Source organism: Suillus subaureus (assembly GCF_016647635.1).
Source record: "Suillus subaureus strain MN1 chromosome Unknown BJ212scaffold_44, whole genome shotgun sequence".
NCBI lineage: Eukaryota > Fungi > Basidiomycota > Agaricomycetes > Boletales > Suillaceae > Suillus > Suillus subaureus.
In genome coordinates this window covers 52,466-71,460 of record NW_024538600.1, presented here as the reverse complement: position 1 = coordinate 71,460, position 18,995 = coordinate 52,466, and the positions used below count along the sequence as shown (strand labels likewise).

The 18,995-nt window shown below is 44.5% G+C and overlaps 5 protein-coding genes across 5 annotated transcripts; all 5 read left to right on the top strand.

Annotated features, from left to right (window-relative positions):
* Positions 1–1,046: 1,046 nt before the first annotated feature.
* BJ212DRAFT_1221185 (uncharacterized protein) lies at positions 1,047–1,985 on the top strand (the record flags this gene model as incomplete). Its single annotated transcript, XM_041329383.1, has 1 exon — positions 1,047–1,985. A coding segment is annotated over one exon (939 nt), but the record flags the coding sequence as incomplete, so codon positions are not given.
* Positions 1,986–3,710: 1,725 nt separating this feature from the next.
* BJ212DRAFT_1282280 (uncharacterized protein) lies at positions 3,711–4,364 on the top strand (the record flags this gene model as incomplete). Its single annotated transcript, XM_041331677.1, has 1 exon — positions 3,711–4,364. A coding segment is annotated over one exon (654 nt), but the record flags the coding sequence as incomplete, so codon positions are not given.
* Positions 4,365–5,256: 892 nt separating this feature from the next.
* Positions 5,257–8,138, top strand: BJ212DRAFT_1387247 (uncharacterized protein). Its single transcript, XM_041336868.1, has 11 exons — positions 5,257–5,696; positions 5,747–5,860; positions 5,920–5,995; positions 6,047–6,203; positions 6,252–6,411; positions 6,462–6,686; positions 6,735–6,798; positions 6,850–6,968; positions 7,021–7,161; positions 7,213–7,276; positions 7,327–8,138. The coding sequence occupies exons 1-11, from the start codon at positions 5,452–5,454 to the stop codon at positions 7,750–7,752; spliced, it is 1,791 nt and encodes a 596-aa protein (XP_041187925.1). The 5' UTR covers positions 5,257–5,451; the 3' UTR covers positions 7,753–8,138.
* An 8,889-nt stretch (positions 8,139–17,027) lies between these two features.
* On the top strand, positions 17,028–17,912 carry BJ212DRAFT_1303485 (uncharacterized protein; the record flags this gene model as incomplete). Its single annotated transcript, XM_041333426.1, has 4 exons — positions 17,028–17,060; positions 17,162–17,771; positions 17,814–17,842; positions 17,868–17,912. 4 exons carry the CDS (start codon positions 17,028–17,030, stop codon positions 17,910–17,912), a joined length of 717 nt encoding a protein of 238 aa, XP_041187924.1.
* A 354-nt stretch (positions 17,913–18,266) lies between these two features.
* Positions 18,267–18,530, top strand: BJ212DRAFT_1226753 (uncharacterized protein; the record flags this gene model as incomplete). The annotated part of the gene is made up of 1 exon (XM_041329462.1): positions 18,267–18,530. A coding segment is annotated over one exon (264 nt), but the record flags the coding sequence as incomplete, so codon positions are not given.
* Between the last annotated feature and the right edge of the window lie 465 nt (positions 18,531–18,995).

Sequence of the window (18,995 nt, the reverse complement as noted above, 5' to 3'; positions counted from 1 at the left end):
CTCGCCGAGCTCCAGGCTATTCAGCTTGTCGGTGCAGCAAGTGTTAGATTATACGAAATCGTAGTCACGCCCCCTCACCTTTTCGCAGAAAGTCGTGAATTTATGGTAAGCATGAAGTCACGAAGTTCTCCTCATGTAGCACATCATGATATGCTACCTCCGTGTCGAATCGTCTATGGCATGTCTCACTCTGTGCCTCATCAACTCGTGAAGATCTTTGATGCGCGCTCCAGCTGTGGTTGCTGTTCAATTTCATGATCGGCGATGCTATCGACGGTAGGCTTAAAATAATGCTTGTTCTAGGATCTATCGAAGAACTCCACATTGGGGATGTGGAGTAATCTGACAGGCATCGCGTAGAAAAGTTGATCGAACAACGCGCGCAGCGCTGAATTAACCTTCTTCATAGCACCAACTATCAAGCAAGAGTAAGCCCGTTCTATTTCCCCCGCGACACGTCCCATTCCAGCATGTTATGCAACTTACATTGAGATTGACAGGTTTGCACATAATGGTGAACAAACGAGCGTTTATCTGAACCTACAGCGGCTATCGCCGGACGATCGCTGATCATTTGCCCACATGTAGGCAATGTCGTACAGCTGGACTCATTGTCAGACTATCACCGCATCATAAAACTCCGATATCTCGAAAGTCAGCGCAGGAAGGTTCTTATTAAAATCTGGGTTTCATGGAGGTCATACACTGTGTATTGTGCAGAACGAGGCTGGCTTGATAACGTTCTGAATATAGATTCGCGAATCACCACGTTTCATCGTGAGCGTCAAAGGTGATTCAAAGGTCCGTTCTAGAAAGCTATATATAAGTGCGAACGTATTGTATCCCTTGTAGAGCGTCTAAGGAATTTCTCACAAACTACGACTCCCAGAGGTTAGCGATCGTGAGTTACCCACTATATATCATGACCCTGCTGTCTAACATCGGCGGACGACTTTCAAGTCACTATGAGCAACTCGGGCGTTCCTATGGTGGTAGACAACTGGATAGGCGCCTCCAGAGCCTCCGATAACGACTTCAAAGATCTCGTTGAAGAAGTATTCGACGAGTATATCGCCAACGAGATACCAATTCGTCTAATTCATATCAGCAAAGATGACCAGGGGCCGAATTTCAAACTCGTGGACAGGACTTTCGTGAAGAAACACTTCGAATCAGTTCCTGGTGAGATTTACAAAGAACTTCGCAATGAAAGGCTCGTGGATAGGGAGGGCCGTATCAGGGAGCGGTTGAAGGAGACACTCAAATATGCCATCTTTTCCCATCGATGGCTGTTCAGCGAGCCTTCGTATCAAGACATGTCGACGGAGCCGATGAGAGTCCGGGCTGAGCTAGAGCCTAAGTGGAAGAAGCTTCAAGAGTTTTGCCGTAAAGCGAAAGATGACCACGATTGCGAATTCGCCTGGTCAGACACATGCTGCATAGACAAAACAAGGAGTGCGGAGTTGGACGAATCCATCCGCTCCATGTTTCGCTGGTACAGGAATTCTCACATATGCATTGCACACTTGTCGGAGACGGCAAACCTTGCGGCTCTTGAAAGGCAGAAGAAGGGCGAAAAAGGTGATGGAGCAAAAGTAGATGTTTGGTTCACAAGAGGATGGACGCTTCAAGAGCTCCTTGCTCCATCGCAAATCAAGTTTTACGGAACGGACTGGAAGCCCCTCGTACCCCTCTACCACTCCAAGAACGATAGAATCAGCGATACCATTATGCGAAAGATATCAAAAATCACGCACATTCCTCCCGAAGATCTTAAATCATTCAAACCTGGCACAGATCGAGTGCCGCAAAAGATGTTGTGGGCATCGGAGAGGAGAACGACTCGCATCGAAGATGTCGCATATTGCCTCATCGGAATATTCGATGTCAGCCTCATGGTCGCATACGGCGAGGGGAACAGGGCCTTCTTCCGTCTCATGGAGGAGATAATTAAGAGATACGACAAATGGGACGTATTTCTCTGGAGTGGCCAATGCTCCCACTACAATGCGACCCTTCCCTACGCTCCACGCTGTTATCCTATGGGATATCGGGAAACGCTTGTGAAGCGTCCAGACGAAGCAGGAAATGAGGAGGAATGGAATACGGCAAGTTGTGAGATTGGAGATAGGCTCTTTGCCTTGACCAACCATGGCCTTCGAATCAAGGTACTCCCTGTGTTTGTCAGTCTACAAGACACAAGAGACGAGTCGCATGACTCGAGATATCTTACCTTCAGGCATGCGGAGTTCAAGCATGATATGGTGGTAAAGCACATTGGGACAAAGCGCGAACCTCATACTACCTGGGCAATAGCTATCCTGGACTATTGGGTCAACGGCAGTTGGAAGGGTTTCATCGACGAAAGAAAAGACCCGTTTACTGCATTTCTTTTGTCTAAGGATAAATTGCATGCAGCTCCAGATGCGAGGTGGAAGAAGGAGATGACAGAGGGAGTTATCAAAATTCAACCAAAAGACCACTATGCAGACACTTTGGTCGAGTTGTACCTGTAACGACGTGGCTTTTGTTCAAGCTTCAAGACTTATGCTCATTGAAACCCTTTCACCTCGGATTCGTGTTCTTGAGAGCTGCCGCCGTGTAAAGTAGTAGCGGAGTTACAATTACTGAATCACGACTTGTGTACTACCGAATTCCAAGACACTTATTGGCCTTCTTTGTGAAGTCGCTCGTTTTTCTCCGGTAAGGGTCGAGAGCGTTTCTGTATCGATATGGAGCAGTCTTAAGCGATATTCAACGTTAGTGTTATATAAAGGGGCCCTTACAATTTCAACTTTTTTTCGACTTTCCACATTCTTCGGTGCCACGCTGGCTGGCGGCTGGAGCATCAAAACATGGCAGCACATATGCTGGACGTTGTACTTTATATTAGGCGTTGTGCACGTGGGCAACTGTCACCGCCACCGCTGCGCATGCCCTTCCTCGGGCCCGAATGGGATACACCGATCTCCGCCAAAAATACTAATTGTACACGTGTGGCTCGTTAGCGGTGCATTCTGCGCATTTCCCGCAGTCCGGTACTACTACCAGTCTGCCTATCCTTTGCGTCACGATGAGTCTTATGCAGTACGGTACAGCCACTATACCGAACACGCCAGAACGTAGGACGAGGATTACCAATGGTGAGAGCTGTATAACTGACTCATGTTATAAAAGGACCTTCCAACACCACCTGCAAGCGCTCGTATTATAAATGAAACACAGAGTACAGTTCTTACTATACCTGTCTGACCTGGGCCTTTCCTCCGTTCCCTCCTCCTGGCGCTACTCACAATCAATCGTCATCATCTACAAGTCTATCCAAGACCTCGCAATTCCTCAGGTAATTAGCTCAATGAATCATGTAACCCAGTGACTAAAGATCTAATCGCAGCGTGAGTTCAAATGAGTTGGAGTTTAGAGAGCTCATCTCGAGAAAGCTCGACGAGTATATCATCAATGAGATGCCCGCACACCTGCTTCGACTGCATCCCGATACAGGCCCAATCGAAACCATCGAAGTCGTTGACCGATTCTCCCTGCGCTCATATTACGAGACCATAGTCAACGAGATCAAAGAGGATGATATCGTGCCTAATGCTGATGAAGAATGGGAGGATGCCATCATAAGATCAATAAAGGAGAAGATCCGATATGCTATCTTGTCTCATCGATGGGTCAACGGAGACTTGGAAACATCGTTCCAATACATGCAGTCAAATGTCGAAGTCAAGTCTTTTGATTGGCATGTGGGTGGGCTTGGGAAGTTGTATGCGTTCTGCCAAAAGGCACGTGACGACTTCAATTGCTCATTTGCTTGGTGCGATATGTGCTGCATAGACAAGACGAGCAGTTCAGAGCTTGACGAGGCCATCCGTTCCATGTTCCGATGGTATCGCAATTCACATATATGCATCACCTACCTCCAAGAGACAGATAGCATAAACGATCTCGCGGAGGATGAGTGGTTTGAAAGAGGTTGGACGCTCTTGGAGCTCCTTGCACCATTCCGCATGAAGTTTTACGGAAAGTCATGGGCGCCACTCAGGCCCCTTCATGAGTCTGAGAACGACAAATGCAACTCGGATAGCGTCTTACAAGAAATTTCGCGAATTACGCGTATACCTGAGACGGATCTCAGGGCATTCAACCCTGAGACCAACCGGGTGCAAGAGAAGATGGTATGGGCATCCAGCAGACGAACAACAAGGGTCGAAGATATTGCTTATTCCTTAATTGGGATCTTCGATGTTAGCCTGATGGTTGCATATGGAGAAGGCAGACGAGCCTTCTATCGTCTGATGGAGGCCATCTTGCAGAGATGTGACCATTGGGAGATCTTCTCTTGGAAGGGATCCTCTTCCTCTTACAACGCCGCTCTTCCAGCTGATCCTAACTGCTATCCTGCAGTGGGGAACACAGGTAATTTTGACGCCGAGGAACAAATTAACAACGAGCACTACATAATCGGGGATAGACTGTTTTCCTTAACTAATCACGGGCTCAAGATCAAAGTGCTTTTGGTTCGAGTCGAAAAAGTGCACGAAACAGTAGTGGAGGGAACCCATGGCTCGAGGAAGAGACTCGTTTTCAGCAATGGAGCGCTGGGTGATGTGGAATTAACTTGCATGCATCCCAAGTACGAACCTCGTATGGAGTGGGCATTCGGCATCATCGACTTTTGGCAACAATACGGAGGCGGGGATCATGCCCTTGTTGATCCATGCAGGAAATCACGCCCGTACACAGCATTTCTGTTATCATATCACCCAAATGCATCTCCTGATGCTAGATGGAGGAAGGAGATGACGGAGGATGTTGTGCACATTTGGCCTCAGAGACACATGGCGGATTCACTACCCTCTTGTACCTGTAGAGGCTGAAGCAGTCGGTCGTTGACCGGGACCATTTATGGAAGTTATGTAAGACTGCGGTTACAATTTTTGGTTCAACAGACAGAAATGTTCAATTCAATTGAGGTGTGACAGCGTCTCGGTGAAGGTCGTATATTATCCCCACACCCGGCAGTCACCTGCAGTAGGTTTTTAGCAGTGCTGCACAGGATTTGAATCTTTTGATGTGCTCTGCCATAGTGAGTGCAGCGATCATAGCCACAGATCTATCAAGCATGATTATCTTACATCTCACAAGCGCGGGAAGGGCCTTTCTATTGGAGCTTTATACCTTAATATGAGCTGGCTATGCAGACTCTATGCACTGACAGCTTATTCGAGCAATTGCCAAGGTAGGTGGCCTTGACAATCCGCTAATCACTGGTTGACGATCAATCATGCTAACATCGCTCGTATGATCTAGGGATATCAAACGTCGATTGATAACTGAGCGTTTCACCCCATTTTGCACCGATCTTTCGACAGTGAGCTATACATATAAGAAAGTCGCACGGAGTCCGAGTCGCAGGGCCCACAACTCCTTGCACCACAGCTGGCCATGCGGAACCAGGTGATTAAGCAAACGTCGCGACGACAAATGCCCTCATTCGAAATCGGCTCACAAAGGACTCCAGGTCCACTCGTGTCCATTACACAAGTGAAAGGGCACCTCCGCCTCCTCAGAGCGTTCCATAATCTGAGGGTTATAGTAGAAGAATGCAAGGACCGCAGGATTCCTACCTTTGCAGCACAAATGGATAGAGATAGCAGGTGGACATGGTTTATCACCCTGGCTACTGACAGGTGCGTCGAGTTACTTCCATTTGACGCACACACTCTGACGCCCGGGCAAGATTTGAGCGATGGGTCAAGTCTCTGCAATTCGTACCTCTTGAGAAGTTCATCAGCAAACAGCTGCCACCCATTGACGTGTGGATGGTTTGGCATGCTTATCTATTGAATCCATGGTGAGTTTTGTACTATTGAACCCTGCGGAGTCGATGATTCTAAATTTCACGTTCGGCAGTTGGTACGAAGAAGACTGCGAACGTCTCCTCATTCTGCAGCAGCTCCGCCTGGTCAACATGTTTGTTGTTGCTTCTGTTAGTCCTTATTCAAAGTTATTCCCCTGCATACAAGTTGACTATGCGTAGATCGATGTTGGAAAGTTTGCAAAGAATCAGCCATCTGCCTCGCGGATTATTGCATGGCACAAACAAACGGGGTCATTATTTGATCCGTTTGATGCCATGGAGGAGTTGACTCATAAACAAATGGAGTGTCCTCGATGTCGGACACGTGTATTCGTTCGTGAGTCAAGGGCTCATTCATTGCTTCTAAGGCTAATATATATTACAGCGTTTGTCAATGATAACGGAACTGGGTACTCAGAGCAGCAGTTTAGTGCTATGTGTCCTCTCCCAGGATGTAGACTGAAGATCACAAAAGGGAATCTAGCCGTGGCAAAGTTTGTGCGAGATCTGACAGAGTCGGAGGATGGGAGCGAAAATTACATGGCGTTGAGTGGCAATATATTCAACATGATTGCTATTGCTGATAAAATTACAGCGGAAGTCTGTTCTTTGGCAACGGAAAGCGAGATCCTCGTCGAGCAAAGGCAATCAAAGATCAACTAACCCAATCATCACAGTTTTGTCGCAAGAGTCCTCGGTCCTCTAACCAGCGCATTGCCCGACTGGATTGGGAGAAAGAAATTAAGGAAAGCATCGGTTACTCCTGGCCACTGTTAAAAGATGCTATAGCGATAGCCCTCAGGGACCAACCAGAGGCGACGTATGTGATCTCACGACGTATCAGCAATAACTTCTCACCTCAATTAAGGAGGACCAAAATTTTGAGTGCATACGAAGGCGACAGCCCATTCTCTATCAATCTCATTTCCGCGGTGAGTTGCAATGTTTCCACTTTTTCTATATCTATAATATTTCCTGGCTAGGTGCTGCGACAGGGGATATTTACCAAAAGGATTGATGAATTAGGCTGGCTTAGACCTGGCACATTCAAGGAAGGTGATAAGTTGCAACTCCTGGAACATGCTCTACTTCGTTACCACTGGTGAGGATATATCTATTGTAAGATCGCAATGACAACCTGATCATTAGCATAGCTTCCTCGATTTAGCAGTAGCCTCACCGAATCTGATGTCCGTCCCTACTCTTGACATTGACCTGATTTGGCACAGTCATCAGCTTATGGGTGGCAAGTACGGTGTTGATTGTGACATATACATCGGCCGTCGTGTTGACCAGTGAGTGAAATCTCTTAGTTTATAGCTGAGATAATCTAATCTATTTTGCAGTCCACTTACCACAGAAGAAGCCATTCTTTCAACAGCCCTTGATGATACATGTCGTGCATGGCAGGTAATTTGGGTCACGCTTGTGGTTGAGAATATTTACTGATCAAGACTCAGTCACGGTTTCACGTCCCATACATGCAGTGCGGCTGCCCTGCGCCAGACGAAACTGTACTCGAGAGGCTCGTCCGCATCCTCCGACAGTACACAGGAACTCGAACGCGTCTTCATGCGTCCCTCCATCCTGACCATCTACCCGCCACGCATCCAAGCCTTCACAATGCTGTCCTCGACCCAGAACGTGGAGCCTTTGGATCTTTCGGCAAACTGGCTCATCCGCAACGAGACGAGAAAGACCTTGTCAGACTCTCTCGTCCATTGGGGGTTCGGAAAAAGCGTTCGAAGAAGACTGATCCGGAACTTCCACTGCAGTTGGAGGAGGGCTTTGTTTCTGAGAAGATGACTCAGGAACCTATACCCCTCAGTCCCGCACCTCCATACGTCGGTTATGGGTCGGACATTCGTTTTATGCATGATATTTGACACCTACTTATGCTTTTGTTCTAATTATTACTTAGTTGGATTTTACACGGGACTTGTATGGTCGATTGGCTCCGTTCCGCAACCGAAGTGCTCTGGTATTAGTGGAGGATCTTGATGGGAACCCGACGCAGTCATAGGTAACCATCTCTGTCAAATCCTACCTTGCAGTTGTATGTTACAGTTTCTCTTTTTCCCTTTCACTTATTCACATTACTAATCATTCTCAGACATTCTATGACATTCTATTGTATGATTCTCTTTTCTCTTTTCTGATTTGATATTTACTTTCCATCTCTGATTCATTTATTAAAGCTCTGCTTTAATCTCTCTATATATACTCTATCTCTTATGCTTGTATTCTTTAACTTGACCTACGCAGACCAGGGCCTGCAATATACTGCTTAACTTGCATGACTCATGAATAGGTTCATGCTTTAGATCATTTGTTTCTGTCTAGTTGTTCTTATGAATGCTGAGTGTAACAAAAGGTCAAGTTACTTCACTACTGTGTGGTTCCCTAGAACTTGCACCCAGAACAGAACACCATTTTGACCATTGCACCGACTCCTCCCAGTTTTACCTGGGATGAAGAAGAACAAGAGTTCTTCTGTGCAGATGCCAAAGGCACCAGATACTCCCTTGACCAGTGGGCAGTGTATTATGCTAGTGTCATATCTGCATATCTGGATCTCAGATCCGACCCTTATCTCATCTCAGATCCACATCTTATCTCCAATCCTATCCACATCTTATCCCCCTCCAACATCTTGTCATTCAATCTGTCCACTCATCCAGTCCGGTCCACAACTCATCTGAATCCACAACCAGCACTCGTCTCCTTTCGGTAACCCCCTAACTCCAGTATTTTGGTTATCTGTATATCCGTCCTGCTCCCTGATCCACTACCTATGTTTCATTTCTGTTTCATGATTTGTGATCCGTTTCTACTTACCAATAGACTATCCACATGCTTCGTACATAGCCTTGGACTCTGCTGGTTGATCATTCTGTTAGATACCTATGGTATATACAGTGGCTCAAAAAACTGTCTGCATGTTTTGACATTTTTCACTATCTATGATATTGTGTGAGAACGAACAAATGCCTCAAGGACATGCTTATACCACATTGTAGTATGGCTTCAGGGCTTTCAGTTGAGCCCTACACCGTGGGAATCGGTGGAGATATGGTGGAGATACAAGGCTTACAAAATCATGACTCATGTGGACAGTTTTTTGAGCACATATCAAAACTATATAAATCATCATTTATGACACCATAACAATCATACCACCATTAAATACATTATAAAGTGGTGTCATTATGTCATTTTAAAACCATATCTAACTATACAAACCAAAATTTTCCATATGTCATGGTTATATTCACCATGAAAGCCACTCCCCCTGCTCAAAGGGATAATATCCTCTCTCTTTCCTATTCTGGCCTCTCTGCTTGTCAAATCCCCTCCAGAACTGGAGTATCCAAGTCCACTGTGGCCAAGTTCATCAAAGAAAGTCACACAGACAAGGAAAACTTCTGTGAAGGGCATCCATCCAAGCTCACCTCTACTGATAGGAGGGCTATTATTCAACATATCACTACAGGAAAGGCTGATAATGCTGTCCAGGTCACCTATTACATCAATTCCACCATGACATTCCCTGTCTCTTCACACACTGTGAGAAACATTCTCAAGACAGCTCATCTCAGGTCAGTAACAAGGAAGAAAAGGCTCTCCTCTCTATCACACATATGCAGAGAGGACTAGCACCCTTCTTGTTTCACATATATACCTTGCCATCTGACCCAATCCTATTTATTGTGGTCTTATATGATCATATAACATGCTTCCAGTCCGTGTAATCCAATTCTGATGGGCTAAGGCAAAGGTTAGTCATCTCTGCATATGTGTGATAGAGAGGAGAGCCTTTTCTTCCTTGTTACTGACCTGAGATGAGCTGTCTTGAGAATGTTTCTCACAGTGTGTGAAGAGACAGGGAATGTCATGGTGGAATTGATGTAATAGGTGACCTGGACAGCATTATCAGCCTTTCCTGTAGTGATATGTTGAATAATAGCCCTCCTATCAGTAGAGGTGAGCTTGGATGGATGCCCTTCACAGAAGTTTTCCTTGTCTGTGTGACTTTCTTTGATGAACTTGGCCACAGTGGACTTGGATACTCCAGTTCTGGAGGGAATTTGACAAGCAGAGAGGCCAGAATAGGAAAGAGAGAGGATATTATCCCTTTGAGCAGGGGGAGTGGCTTTCATGGTGAATATAACCATGACATATGGAAAATTTTGGTTTGTATAGTTAGATATGGTTTTAAAATGACATAATGACACCACTTTATAATGTATTTAATGGTGGTATGATTGTTATGGTGTCATAAATGATGATTTATATAGTTTTGATATGTGCTCAAAAAACTGTCCACATGAGTCATGATTTTGTAAGCCTTGTATCTCCACCATATCTCCACCGATTCCCACGGTGTAGGGCTCAACTGAAAGCCCTGAAGCCATACTACAATGTGGTATAAGCATGTCCTTGAGGCATTTGTTCGTTCTCACACAATATCATAGATAGTGAAAAATGTCAAAACATGCAGACAGTTTTTTGAGCCACTGTATCCCAATGTGGAAGCAATTCTTTGTAACCTCTTTAGGAGGAGAAGACGCTATCCTGGGAATGACTTGGCTAAAGAAGGAAAACCCAGATATCAACTGGACTAGTCAAGAAGTCCGCCTAAGGGAGTGTACCCTGAAAAAAGCAACCATTGAAGAAATTGAAGAAGAAGACATATTCTACAATGCGCTAGAAGAACTAGAAGAGGAATGGGACCCTGCTAACGAAACTCTCCCACACCCTTTAGATCCCATCAACGACAACGACGATTTCTATACATATATTTGAAAAACCAACAACATCTCACAAACACTTGCCCAAGATGCCGCTAAACTGAAGAAAACCTTTGAGGAACTCATACCCAAAGAGTTTCAACAATATAAAGACATTTGGTGACATAGCTAATGGCACTCTTCCCCCAGTACGAAAATACAACCACAAGATTGATCTCAAAGAATCATTTGAACCGCGGAAATGCAAAATCTATCCACTTAATGCCAAGGAAGATAAGGCTATGAATGATTTCATTGATGAACATCTAGCTAAAGGAATGATCGTTCCTTCTGAATCCCCTCAATCATCTCCATTCTTCTTTGTCAGAAAGAAAGACAGTTCCCTCCAACCCTGCCAGGACTATCACTATTTGAATGAACATATGGTCAAGAATAACTACCCTTTACCGCTAATCTCAGATCTTATAGATAAGCTAAAGGACGCAAAGATCTTTACCAAGATGGATATCAGATGGGGATATAATAACATACATATGTGGAAATCTGATCAATGGAAGGCGGCATTCACCACTTCCAGAGGACTTTTTGAACCTATGGTCATGTTCTTTGGAATGTGTAACTCGCCCGCCACCTTTCAGTCTATGATGAATGACTTGTTTGGAGACATGATCCAAGAAGGGTGGATCATTATATACATGGACGGTATACTTATCTTTTCCAGAGACAATGAAACCCACTGTGTTCATACTCATAAAGTACTCCAATGACTCCACGACAACCTCCTTCATCTTAAACCCAAAAAATGCACCTTTAATGTAACTGATATTGAATATCTTGGCATGATCATTAAACCCAGTTCTATCACCATGGACCCTGCTAAATTAAAGGGTATATCCGAATGGAAGACTCCCATGAAAGTGAAGGAAGTCTGATCATTCCTCACATTCACTAACTTTTACCAACAGTTTATCACTGACTATTCTTTGATTGCTAGACCCTTGATCGACTTAACCAAGAAAGACGAAGAATTCTCTTGGACCCCTGAACATGAGGAAGCTTTTAATAAGCTGAAACGTATCTTCACCTCATCCCTGATTCTCCAAATACCTGACAAGAATTCCCCTTTCGCTATTGCTACTGACACATCCCTTTATGTTACCGGTGCAGTACTCCTTCAGAAGAATGGTAATGGAGACTGGCTCCCATGTTCCTTCCTATCTCAATCATTTAATCCTGCCAAATGTAACTATCAGATCTATGATTGAGAACTACTCATGATTGTCCATGCTTTGAAAGCATGGAGACATTACCTCCTCAGATCTCCTTTCCCTGTTATGGTACAAACTGATCACAAAAACCTTACTTATTTCAGAGATGTACAAGACCTTAACCAACGCCAAGCAAGATGGCAAACCTTCCTTTCCCAGTTCAAACTCCAAATCCAGCACGTACCTGGTAAAGAACTCATTATTCCAGATTTACTTTCCCATAGAACGGATCACCTTCCTGATGATAGTGTTGAAAAGGACAATATTAGTATTCAACTTCTTCCTGACTCATTATTCATCAATGTCATTGACACCTCCTTTATGGACAGATTACATATTTTCTCTTCCATTGACCCTGTAGTCCACATGGCGCTTCAAGTGCTTACAGATTCTTCTACTCCCCCTCCTCTCCAATCTGCTCTTTCTGATTGGAAATTGAGTGATGGAATTCTTACTTATAAAGGACTTACTTATGTACCCCCTGGAGATCTCCAACGAGAACTTACCTCCCTTCATCATGACTCTCCTACCACAGGACACCCTGGACATTTCAAAACCCAGGAACTCCTATCCCGTGACTACTGGTGGCCAGGTCTAGCCACTTTTGTCAAGAATTTCATAGATGGCTGTTGCATCTGCCAACAGAATAAAGTAAACATGCACCTGTCTACTCCCCCCCTATCACCTATACCCACTCCCATCTCAAATCGACCCTTTGCCCACTGCTCAGTGGATCTAATCACTGACTTACCCCTTTCTGATGGCATTGATTCTATCATGGTCGTGGTTGACCATGGACTTTCAAAGGGGGTAGTTTTCACTCCTTGCCTCAAGACTATAGACACTGAAGGTGTCGCAAACATTTTCTTTTCTAAAGTTTTCTCTAGATACGGACTTTACAATAAAATTATTTCTGACTGCAGACCTCAGTTCACTTCCAGATTCCAGATTGAACTTGGAAAACTCCTCAGATACAAGAACTCCCTTTCCACTGCTTTCCATCCTCAGAGTGACAGGGAAACTGAATGAGTTAATCAAGAACTTGAAGTTTACCTTCAGATCTTCTGTGCTAATGACCAAATGGGTTGGGCACCCATGTTACCACTTGCTGAGTTCATCCATAACTCATGACATCATTCAGCCTGTGGTACCTCCCCCTTTTACCTCATGATGGGTTATCACCCACGTCATCTCCCTGACTTCCATCCTAAATCCAACATCCCTAATATAGAACAATGTCTCACAATCCTTAATAAAGCCCACAATGAAGTGCTAGCCACTCATGAACTTGCACGAAACACCATGCATCAATACATTACATCTAAATTCGTACCATTCTCTAAAGGCGACAAAGTCTGGCTCGAAGCCAAGAATCTCCATCTTGGATACCCTAATCAGAAGCTCGCTCCTAAATGCGAGGGACCATTCACAATCATTGATGTATTATCCCCTATAACTTATTGACTTGCATTACCCGTGCAATGGTGCATTCACCCGGTATTCCACGCCGCACTCTTTTCTCCTTATAAAGAGAATGATACCCATGGTCCTAATTATATTCTGCCACCTCCTGATCTTATTAATGGCAAAGAAGAACACAAAGTAGAAGCCATTGTCAGACACTGAGGCTCTTCTTCTTGATGCCAGTATTATGTAAAATGGAAGGGATTTCTGAGTTCCAAGAATGAATGGATGAAGGAAGCTGAACTAGGTAACGCTTCTGGACTTCTTTCTACTTATAAATGATTGCATCATCTTCTTTGATAGTAGTCGGTGCCTACTACCCTTAAAACAGGGGTAATGTTACAGTTTCTCTTTTTCCCTTTCACTTATTCACATTACTAATCATTCTCAGACATTCTATGACATTCTATCATATGATTCTCTTTTCTCTTTTCTGATTCAATATTTACTTTCCATCTCCTGATTCATTTATTAAAGCTCCTGCTTTAATCTCTCTATATATACTCTATCTCTTATGCTTGTATTCTTTAACTTGACCTATGCAGACCAGGGCCTGCAATATGCTGCTTAACTTGCACTGACTCATGAATAGGTTCACGCTTTAGATCATTTGTTTCCATCTAGTCATTCTTACAAATGCTGAGCGTAACATTGTATATCTAGAATTTCCTCTGAGAATCCCCTCTCATTTGTTGATCTGCTGATTGAAATTCTACCATCAGTACTTACTGAATTAAAGATGCTGCCATGCATTGGTAGCTATAGGACTATAGGTCAAATGTCAATGTATGCTTATATAAAATGCAATTCCCATCAGTGTCACATCCATGATCGCAACACCAACGATAAACAAGGGCCATATGTAACTCATAATCTCTTGTACTTTTCGCAGTATTTTTGTCCTTTGGTCAATCACCTACATGGACCACAACGTGATAGCCTCACATTGTTCTCCCATAGCCATGAGTGAAGTAGGCACAAGTCCATGTCACATTTCAATATATTTATGATCTTAGGTGGAGAGAGGACTTCTAATCCCTCAGCGACGTTTAACAGTGACAAAGCCCACCAGAATACCTGTTGGCATGGTCAACGTTGGTGGCAGCTCTGCCTGCATCAAGTCCTTCTGATTCGACACCAGTCATTTACAAGCAATACAACAGTGAAAGAGGTAAGCCATCTCAGTCACTGTTCATATCAATATGCCCTCATCTCTGACTGCTGATCAGCATGCTGCCACATTCAATTAACGATTGGAAGAAGTTTGTGAGCATGAATGGCATGCCGTACTATTTCAACTCCAGGCTGTGTCCTGACACAAGATAACATGATGGATTGCAACATTTGCTTGGATCTGATTGACATAATTGAAGAACATACAGTGGCTCAAAAAACTGTCTGCATGTTTTGACATTTTTCACTATCTATGATATTGTGTGAGAACGAACAAATGCCTCAAGGACATGCTTATACCACATTGTAGTATGGCTTCAGGGCTTTCAGTTGAGCCCTACACCGTGGGAATCGGTGGAGATATGGTGGAGATACAAGGCTCACAAAATGGTGACTCATGTGGACAGTTTTTTGACTCAAGTATTTTACAATAATAACCAGGTATTCTAGTATTTTGTATGACCTCCCTTGGCTTTAATTACTGCCTCTATCCTTCTAGGCATACTCTCAATTAATTTCTGGCAATCCTCAGCTGTGATCTTCCCCCATTCCACTGCTACTCTCTCCCAAAGCTCCCATACTCCTTTAGGGGGGTTTTCATAGGCTTGAAGCTTTTTCTTGAGTGTTCCCCAGAGATGTTCAATGACATTGACATCAGGAGACTGTGCTGGCCAGTCAAGAACATTGATGTTATGTTCTTCAAACCATTCCTTAGCTCTTCTGGATGTGTGCTTGGGATCATTATCCTGTTGGAAAATGATATCTTCTTCATCAATCCCTGATTCTGCCAAGCTAGGCAGCAAGTGGTCATTTAAAATGTCCACATACTGCTCAGCATTCATCTTTCCCTCAACCTCAGCAAGCATTCCCACACCATTCCATCCCATACAGCCCCATACCATTAAAGAACCTCCTCCAAACTTGACAGTCCCATTAACCTCTCTGTCTGTTAGGCCATCTCCCTTCTTTTTCCATACATATACCTTCCCATCTGACCCAATCCTATTGATTTTGGTCTCATCTGACCATATAACATGCTTCCAGTCCCTCTACAGTCCAGTGTTGATGAGCTAAGGCAAAGGCTAGTCTTCTCTGCCTATGTTTGATGGAGAGAAGAGGCTTTTTCTTCTTTGTTACTGGCTTGAGATGAGCTGCCTTGAGAACATTCCTCACAGTTTGTGAAGAGACAGGGGTTATGTCTCCACCATATCTCCACCAATTCCCACGGTGTAGGGCTCAAATGAAAGCCCTGAAGCCATACTATAATGTGGTATAAGCATGTCCTTGAGGCATTTGTTCGTTCTCACACAATATCATAGATAGTGAAAAATGTCAAAACATGTGGACAGTTTTTTGAGCCACTGTACTTGTACTTGCATATTCGTAGTATTGAATTGAATACAAAGTTCTTGTTGTGTGTTCTATGTTATGAATTTCACAAAAGGTCAAATAAAAATGCCTCATGAGGAGTGGGAAAACATGTTAGCTCCTTGAAAAAGGTGCACTTCTTCTTGCCACATCATTGATGTTTGAGCTTTGCAGTAGATGGATTTCATGAGTTTATCCCGCACCAGCCAGCATACTATTGAAGTGGAGGGAAGGCAGTTATCGACTTGGAGGATGTCTGGCATGTCATGTACTTGGAATTACAATGGTATGTTACATATACTTATCACTAATCTCTGTGAGCCTGAGCCTCTTGAGCCTCCCTCCGTAATGTAACCTCCTCCTGGCTCCTCCTTGCTGGAGGCTCTACAAAATGCACCATGGTCCATGCCGCGGGAGGTAGGCTTTCAGGCAGGTAACGACCTACAATGGAACCTAGCCTGAAAGGCCCTTGGTACCTTTACAAAGTGGTGCCAAGGGTGATACTAACCCTCCCAGATGTTACAGCTATGGCTGCCCCCTATCTCTTTTTCTCCATACTTGTGTATTATGTCATGACCGCACCTTGCCGTGCCATCATTAGACTGACCGATTCCTATATCTGATTACACCACAATCACCGCTGCTGTCGCTAGGTGACTCATCTCCTTATCTCTGACTCGACTCCTGACGTCACTGGATGACGTAGCCCCTTATCTCTGACTCGACTCCTGAGTCACTAGATGATGCGTACGTACCTGCCCTAAAGTAGGCTACGTCTATATAAGCTCGGTCTTGTACTTAGATAGACTTCACTTTAATCTACTAGGTCTTACCTGAACTATCCTTCGCTTGAGACCTCCAATCTCAAGTCGTCTGATAACCGATATTCAAGCCAGAGACACTCTCTCTGACTTGTCTTAAGAACCTTACATTTGTAAGGACACGAACTGACTTTAGGCGTTACTCTTATCGAGTACCTATCATCGAGCCCATCCTAGTCGACCTACAGTTCGCCATAACACCAGATGCCTGGTGGATGCGGGAGCATCAGCGTGGGTGTGAGCACCTCGCCTTCCTCTAGAACAACCTCTCTGACCTACAGACTCAATACTCGCAAAAACAACCAGAACCCCAACCATGCAAGACACAATAGAAGCACTGCCCAACAAGGTCAAGGATTTGAGAGTGGAAAAATGTTCCTCACTTCCAAACTTCTTTGCCATGTTGATCAACCATTTACGTTAATTCACATCATCTCAGTTCTTTTTCAGATCACGCAAATGTCCAGTATGACACCCATAGCAGTAACTTTAGCCATCCATGCAGTAGCTTTCATTCTGAAGGACCATGCTGCCTGTGAACTAGTGGAATCTGCAGCCAAGCAAATCACGGAAATAGTAGCTCAACAAATCTCGGATACTGCAGCTAAGCAAATCTCGGACTCCCTTTCCTCACGCCTAGTGGATCACATAGTAGCAGCCATCTCTTCACAAGTGGCACTCATTCACACAGCATCTCAAGCCCTAGTGGAATCACTAGAGGAGGCCAAGAATCTACATGCCACAATCAGCCAAGAGAGAGATGAGAAGGAAGATAATGTCAAAACTACAGTGGACCGAATCAAAGAGGCAGCAGATGCCTTATACTCTTCTGTCAAAAATTGCCAGACTACCATGCAATTGCTGACCCCTTCCCTAGATACTATGCAGACCAAGATTGACTCTCTATTTGCCAAGATCTCAGATACATCCTCCCAGCAAATCACAATGTCCCAACCCACCTACAGCACAGTAGTGGCCGCCCACCTGCCACCAACAGTAGACAAAGCTGTAGGAAGAGCAGCCATCAGAGCACACAAGATACTATTAGACCCATCACCAGGTGAGATGCTCTTCCCACTGAATACCTCTAACTACACCATAGCAAGCAAACTCAAAGAGATGTTGGCCAAGGTGAGGGATGACACCACCCCACCAGGTACCACCAAATCTGTCAGGACCCTATGCAATGGAGATATTGTAGTGGAACTTGAAATGGAATCATTAGCTACTTGGTTGAGTAGTCCCAATGGTAAAGCAGCACTTGAGAGTAATATGAAATCAACTGTATCATTCTGCAAACATTTCTATCAGATAGTACTGGAATTCTTACCCACTAGCACACAGATTGAACAAGATGACTTCCTAAGACAAATTGAGCAAGAGAACTACCTTCAGCCCTTATCACTGATAGCAATTAAGATGAATCAAGCCCCCAGCAAGATGCAATGCAGAACAAAGGAAAGTGTTCACACTCCTCCAAGTTACTGACATACAAACAGCAAACAATATTCTATGGGATGGCATCTGCATAGCCAATGAGAGGATCAGAGTCTGAAAAGACAGGAAAGAGCCCACCCACTGCACCAAATGCCAAAGCTTCAACCACATTGCCAAGAACTGCAAAGCTGAACATGACATTTGTGGTACCTGCAGTGACCAGCACCACACCTCAGCCTGCAATTCTTTCTGTATGACACAATGTGTCAACTGTAGAAGTCAGCAACACATGAGCTGGAGCCATTCCTGCCTGGAGTTCTCCAGATGCTGCAGAGAGATCAATGAGAAGTATCTGGAAAATTGCATGCCCTACTTCCCCACTGAGAATGCCTGGACTCACACCATCCAGCCACCCAACTCTACAAGGCAATCTATCTCACTGCACTCACCCCCACAACAATCCTGCAACTCTGGCCCAGTTCAGCTCCACCAAGCATGACTAGACTTCTCACAATGACTGTCTCACAGATACACATCTCCTCAATGTCCCCAAGACCCTAGCATCCACTCCCTCATCGCAGGACTGTCAACTCAACCTGGGGGTCCCAAACCATTAGGCAGCAACTCACCCTCTCCATCTGATCATGTCTGAACAAACCAACAAATCTAACGTCAGGCTCTGCGTATGGCAACAGAATCTCAATACATCAATGGTAGCCCAAACCTCTCTTCTCAACAATCGCTACACCACAGACTGGGACATTATGGCAACACAAGAACCTCATATTAATTTTCTGTGTAATACGTGTGCCAACCACCACTGGCATGTTCTATACCCATCTCAGCA

Excerpts from the sequence above, each read along its gene's own strand:
- BJ212DRAFT_1387247 (XM_041336868.1), top strand. The coding sequence starts at position 5,452 with ATGCGGAACCAGGTGATTAAGCAAACGTCGCGACGACAAATGCCCTCA. Across the intron at positions 5,697-5,746 it reads ATCACCCTGGCTACTGACAG|ATTTGAGCGATGGGTCAAGT; the intron begins GTGCGTCGAGTT and ends CGCCCGGGCAAG. Across the intron at positions 6,969-7,020 it reads GCTCTACTTCGTTACCACTG|CTTCCTCGATTTAGCAGTAG; the intron begins GTGAGGATATAT and ends TCATTAGCATAG.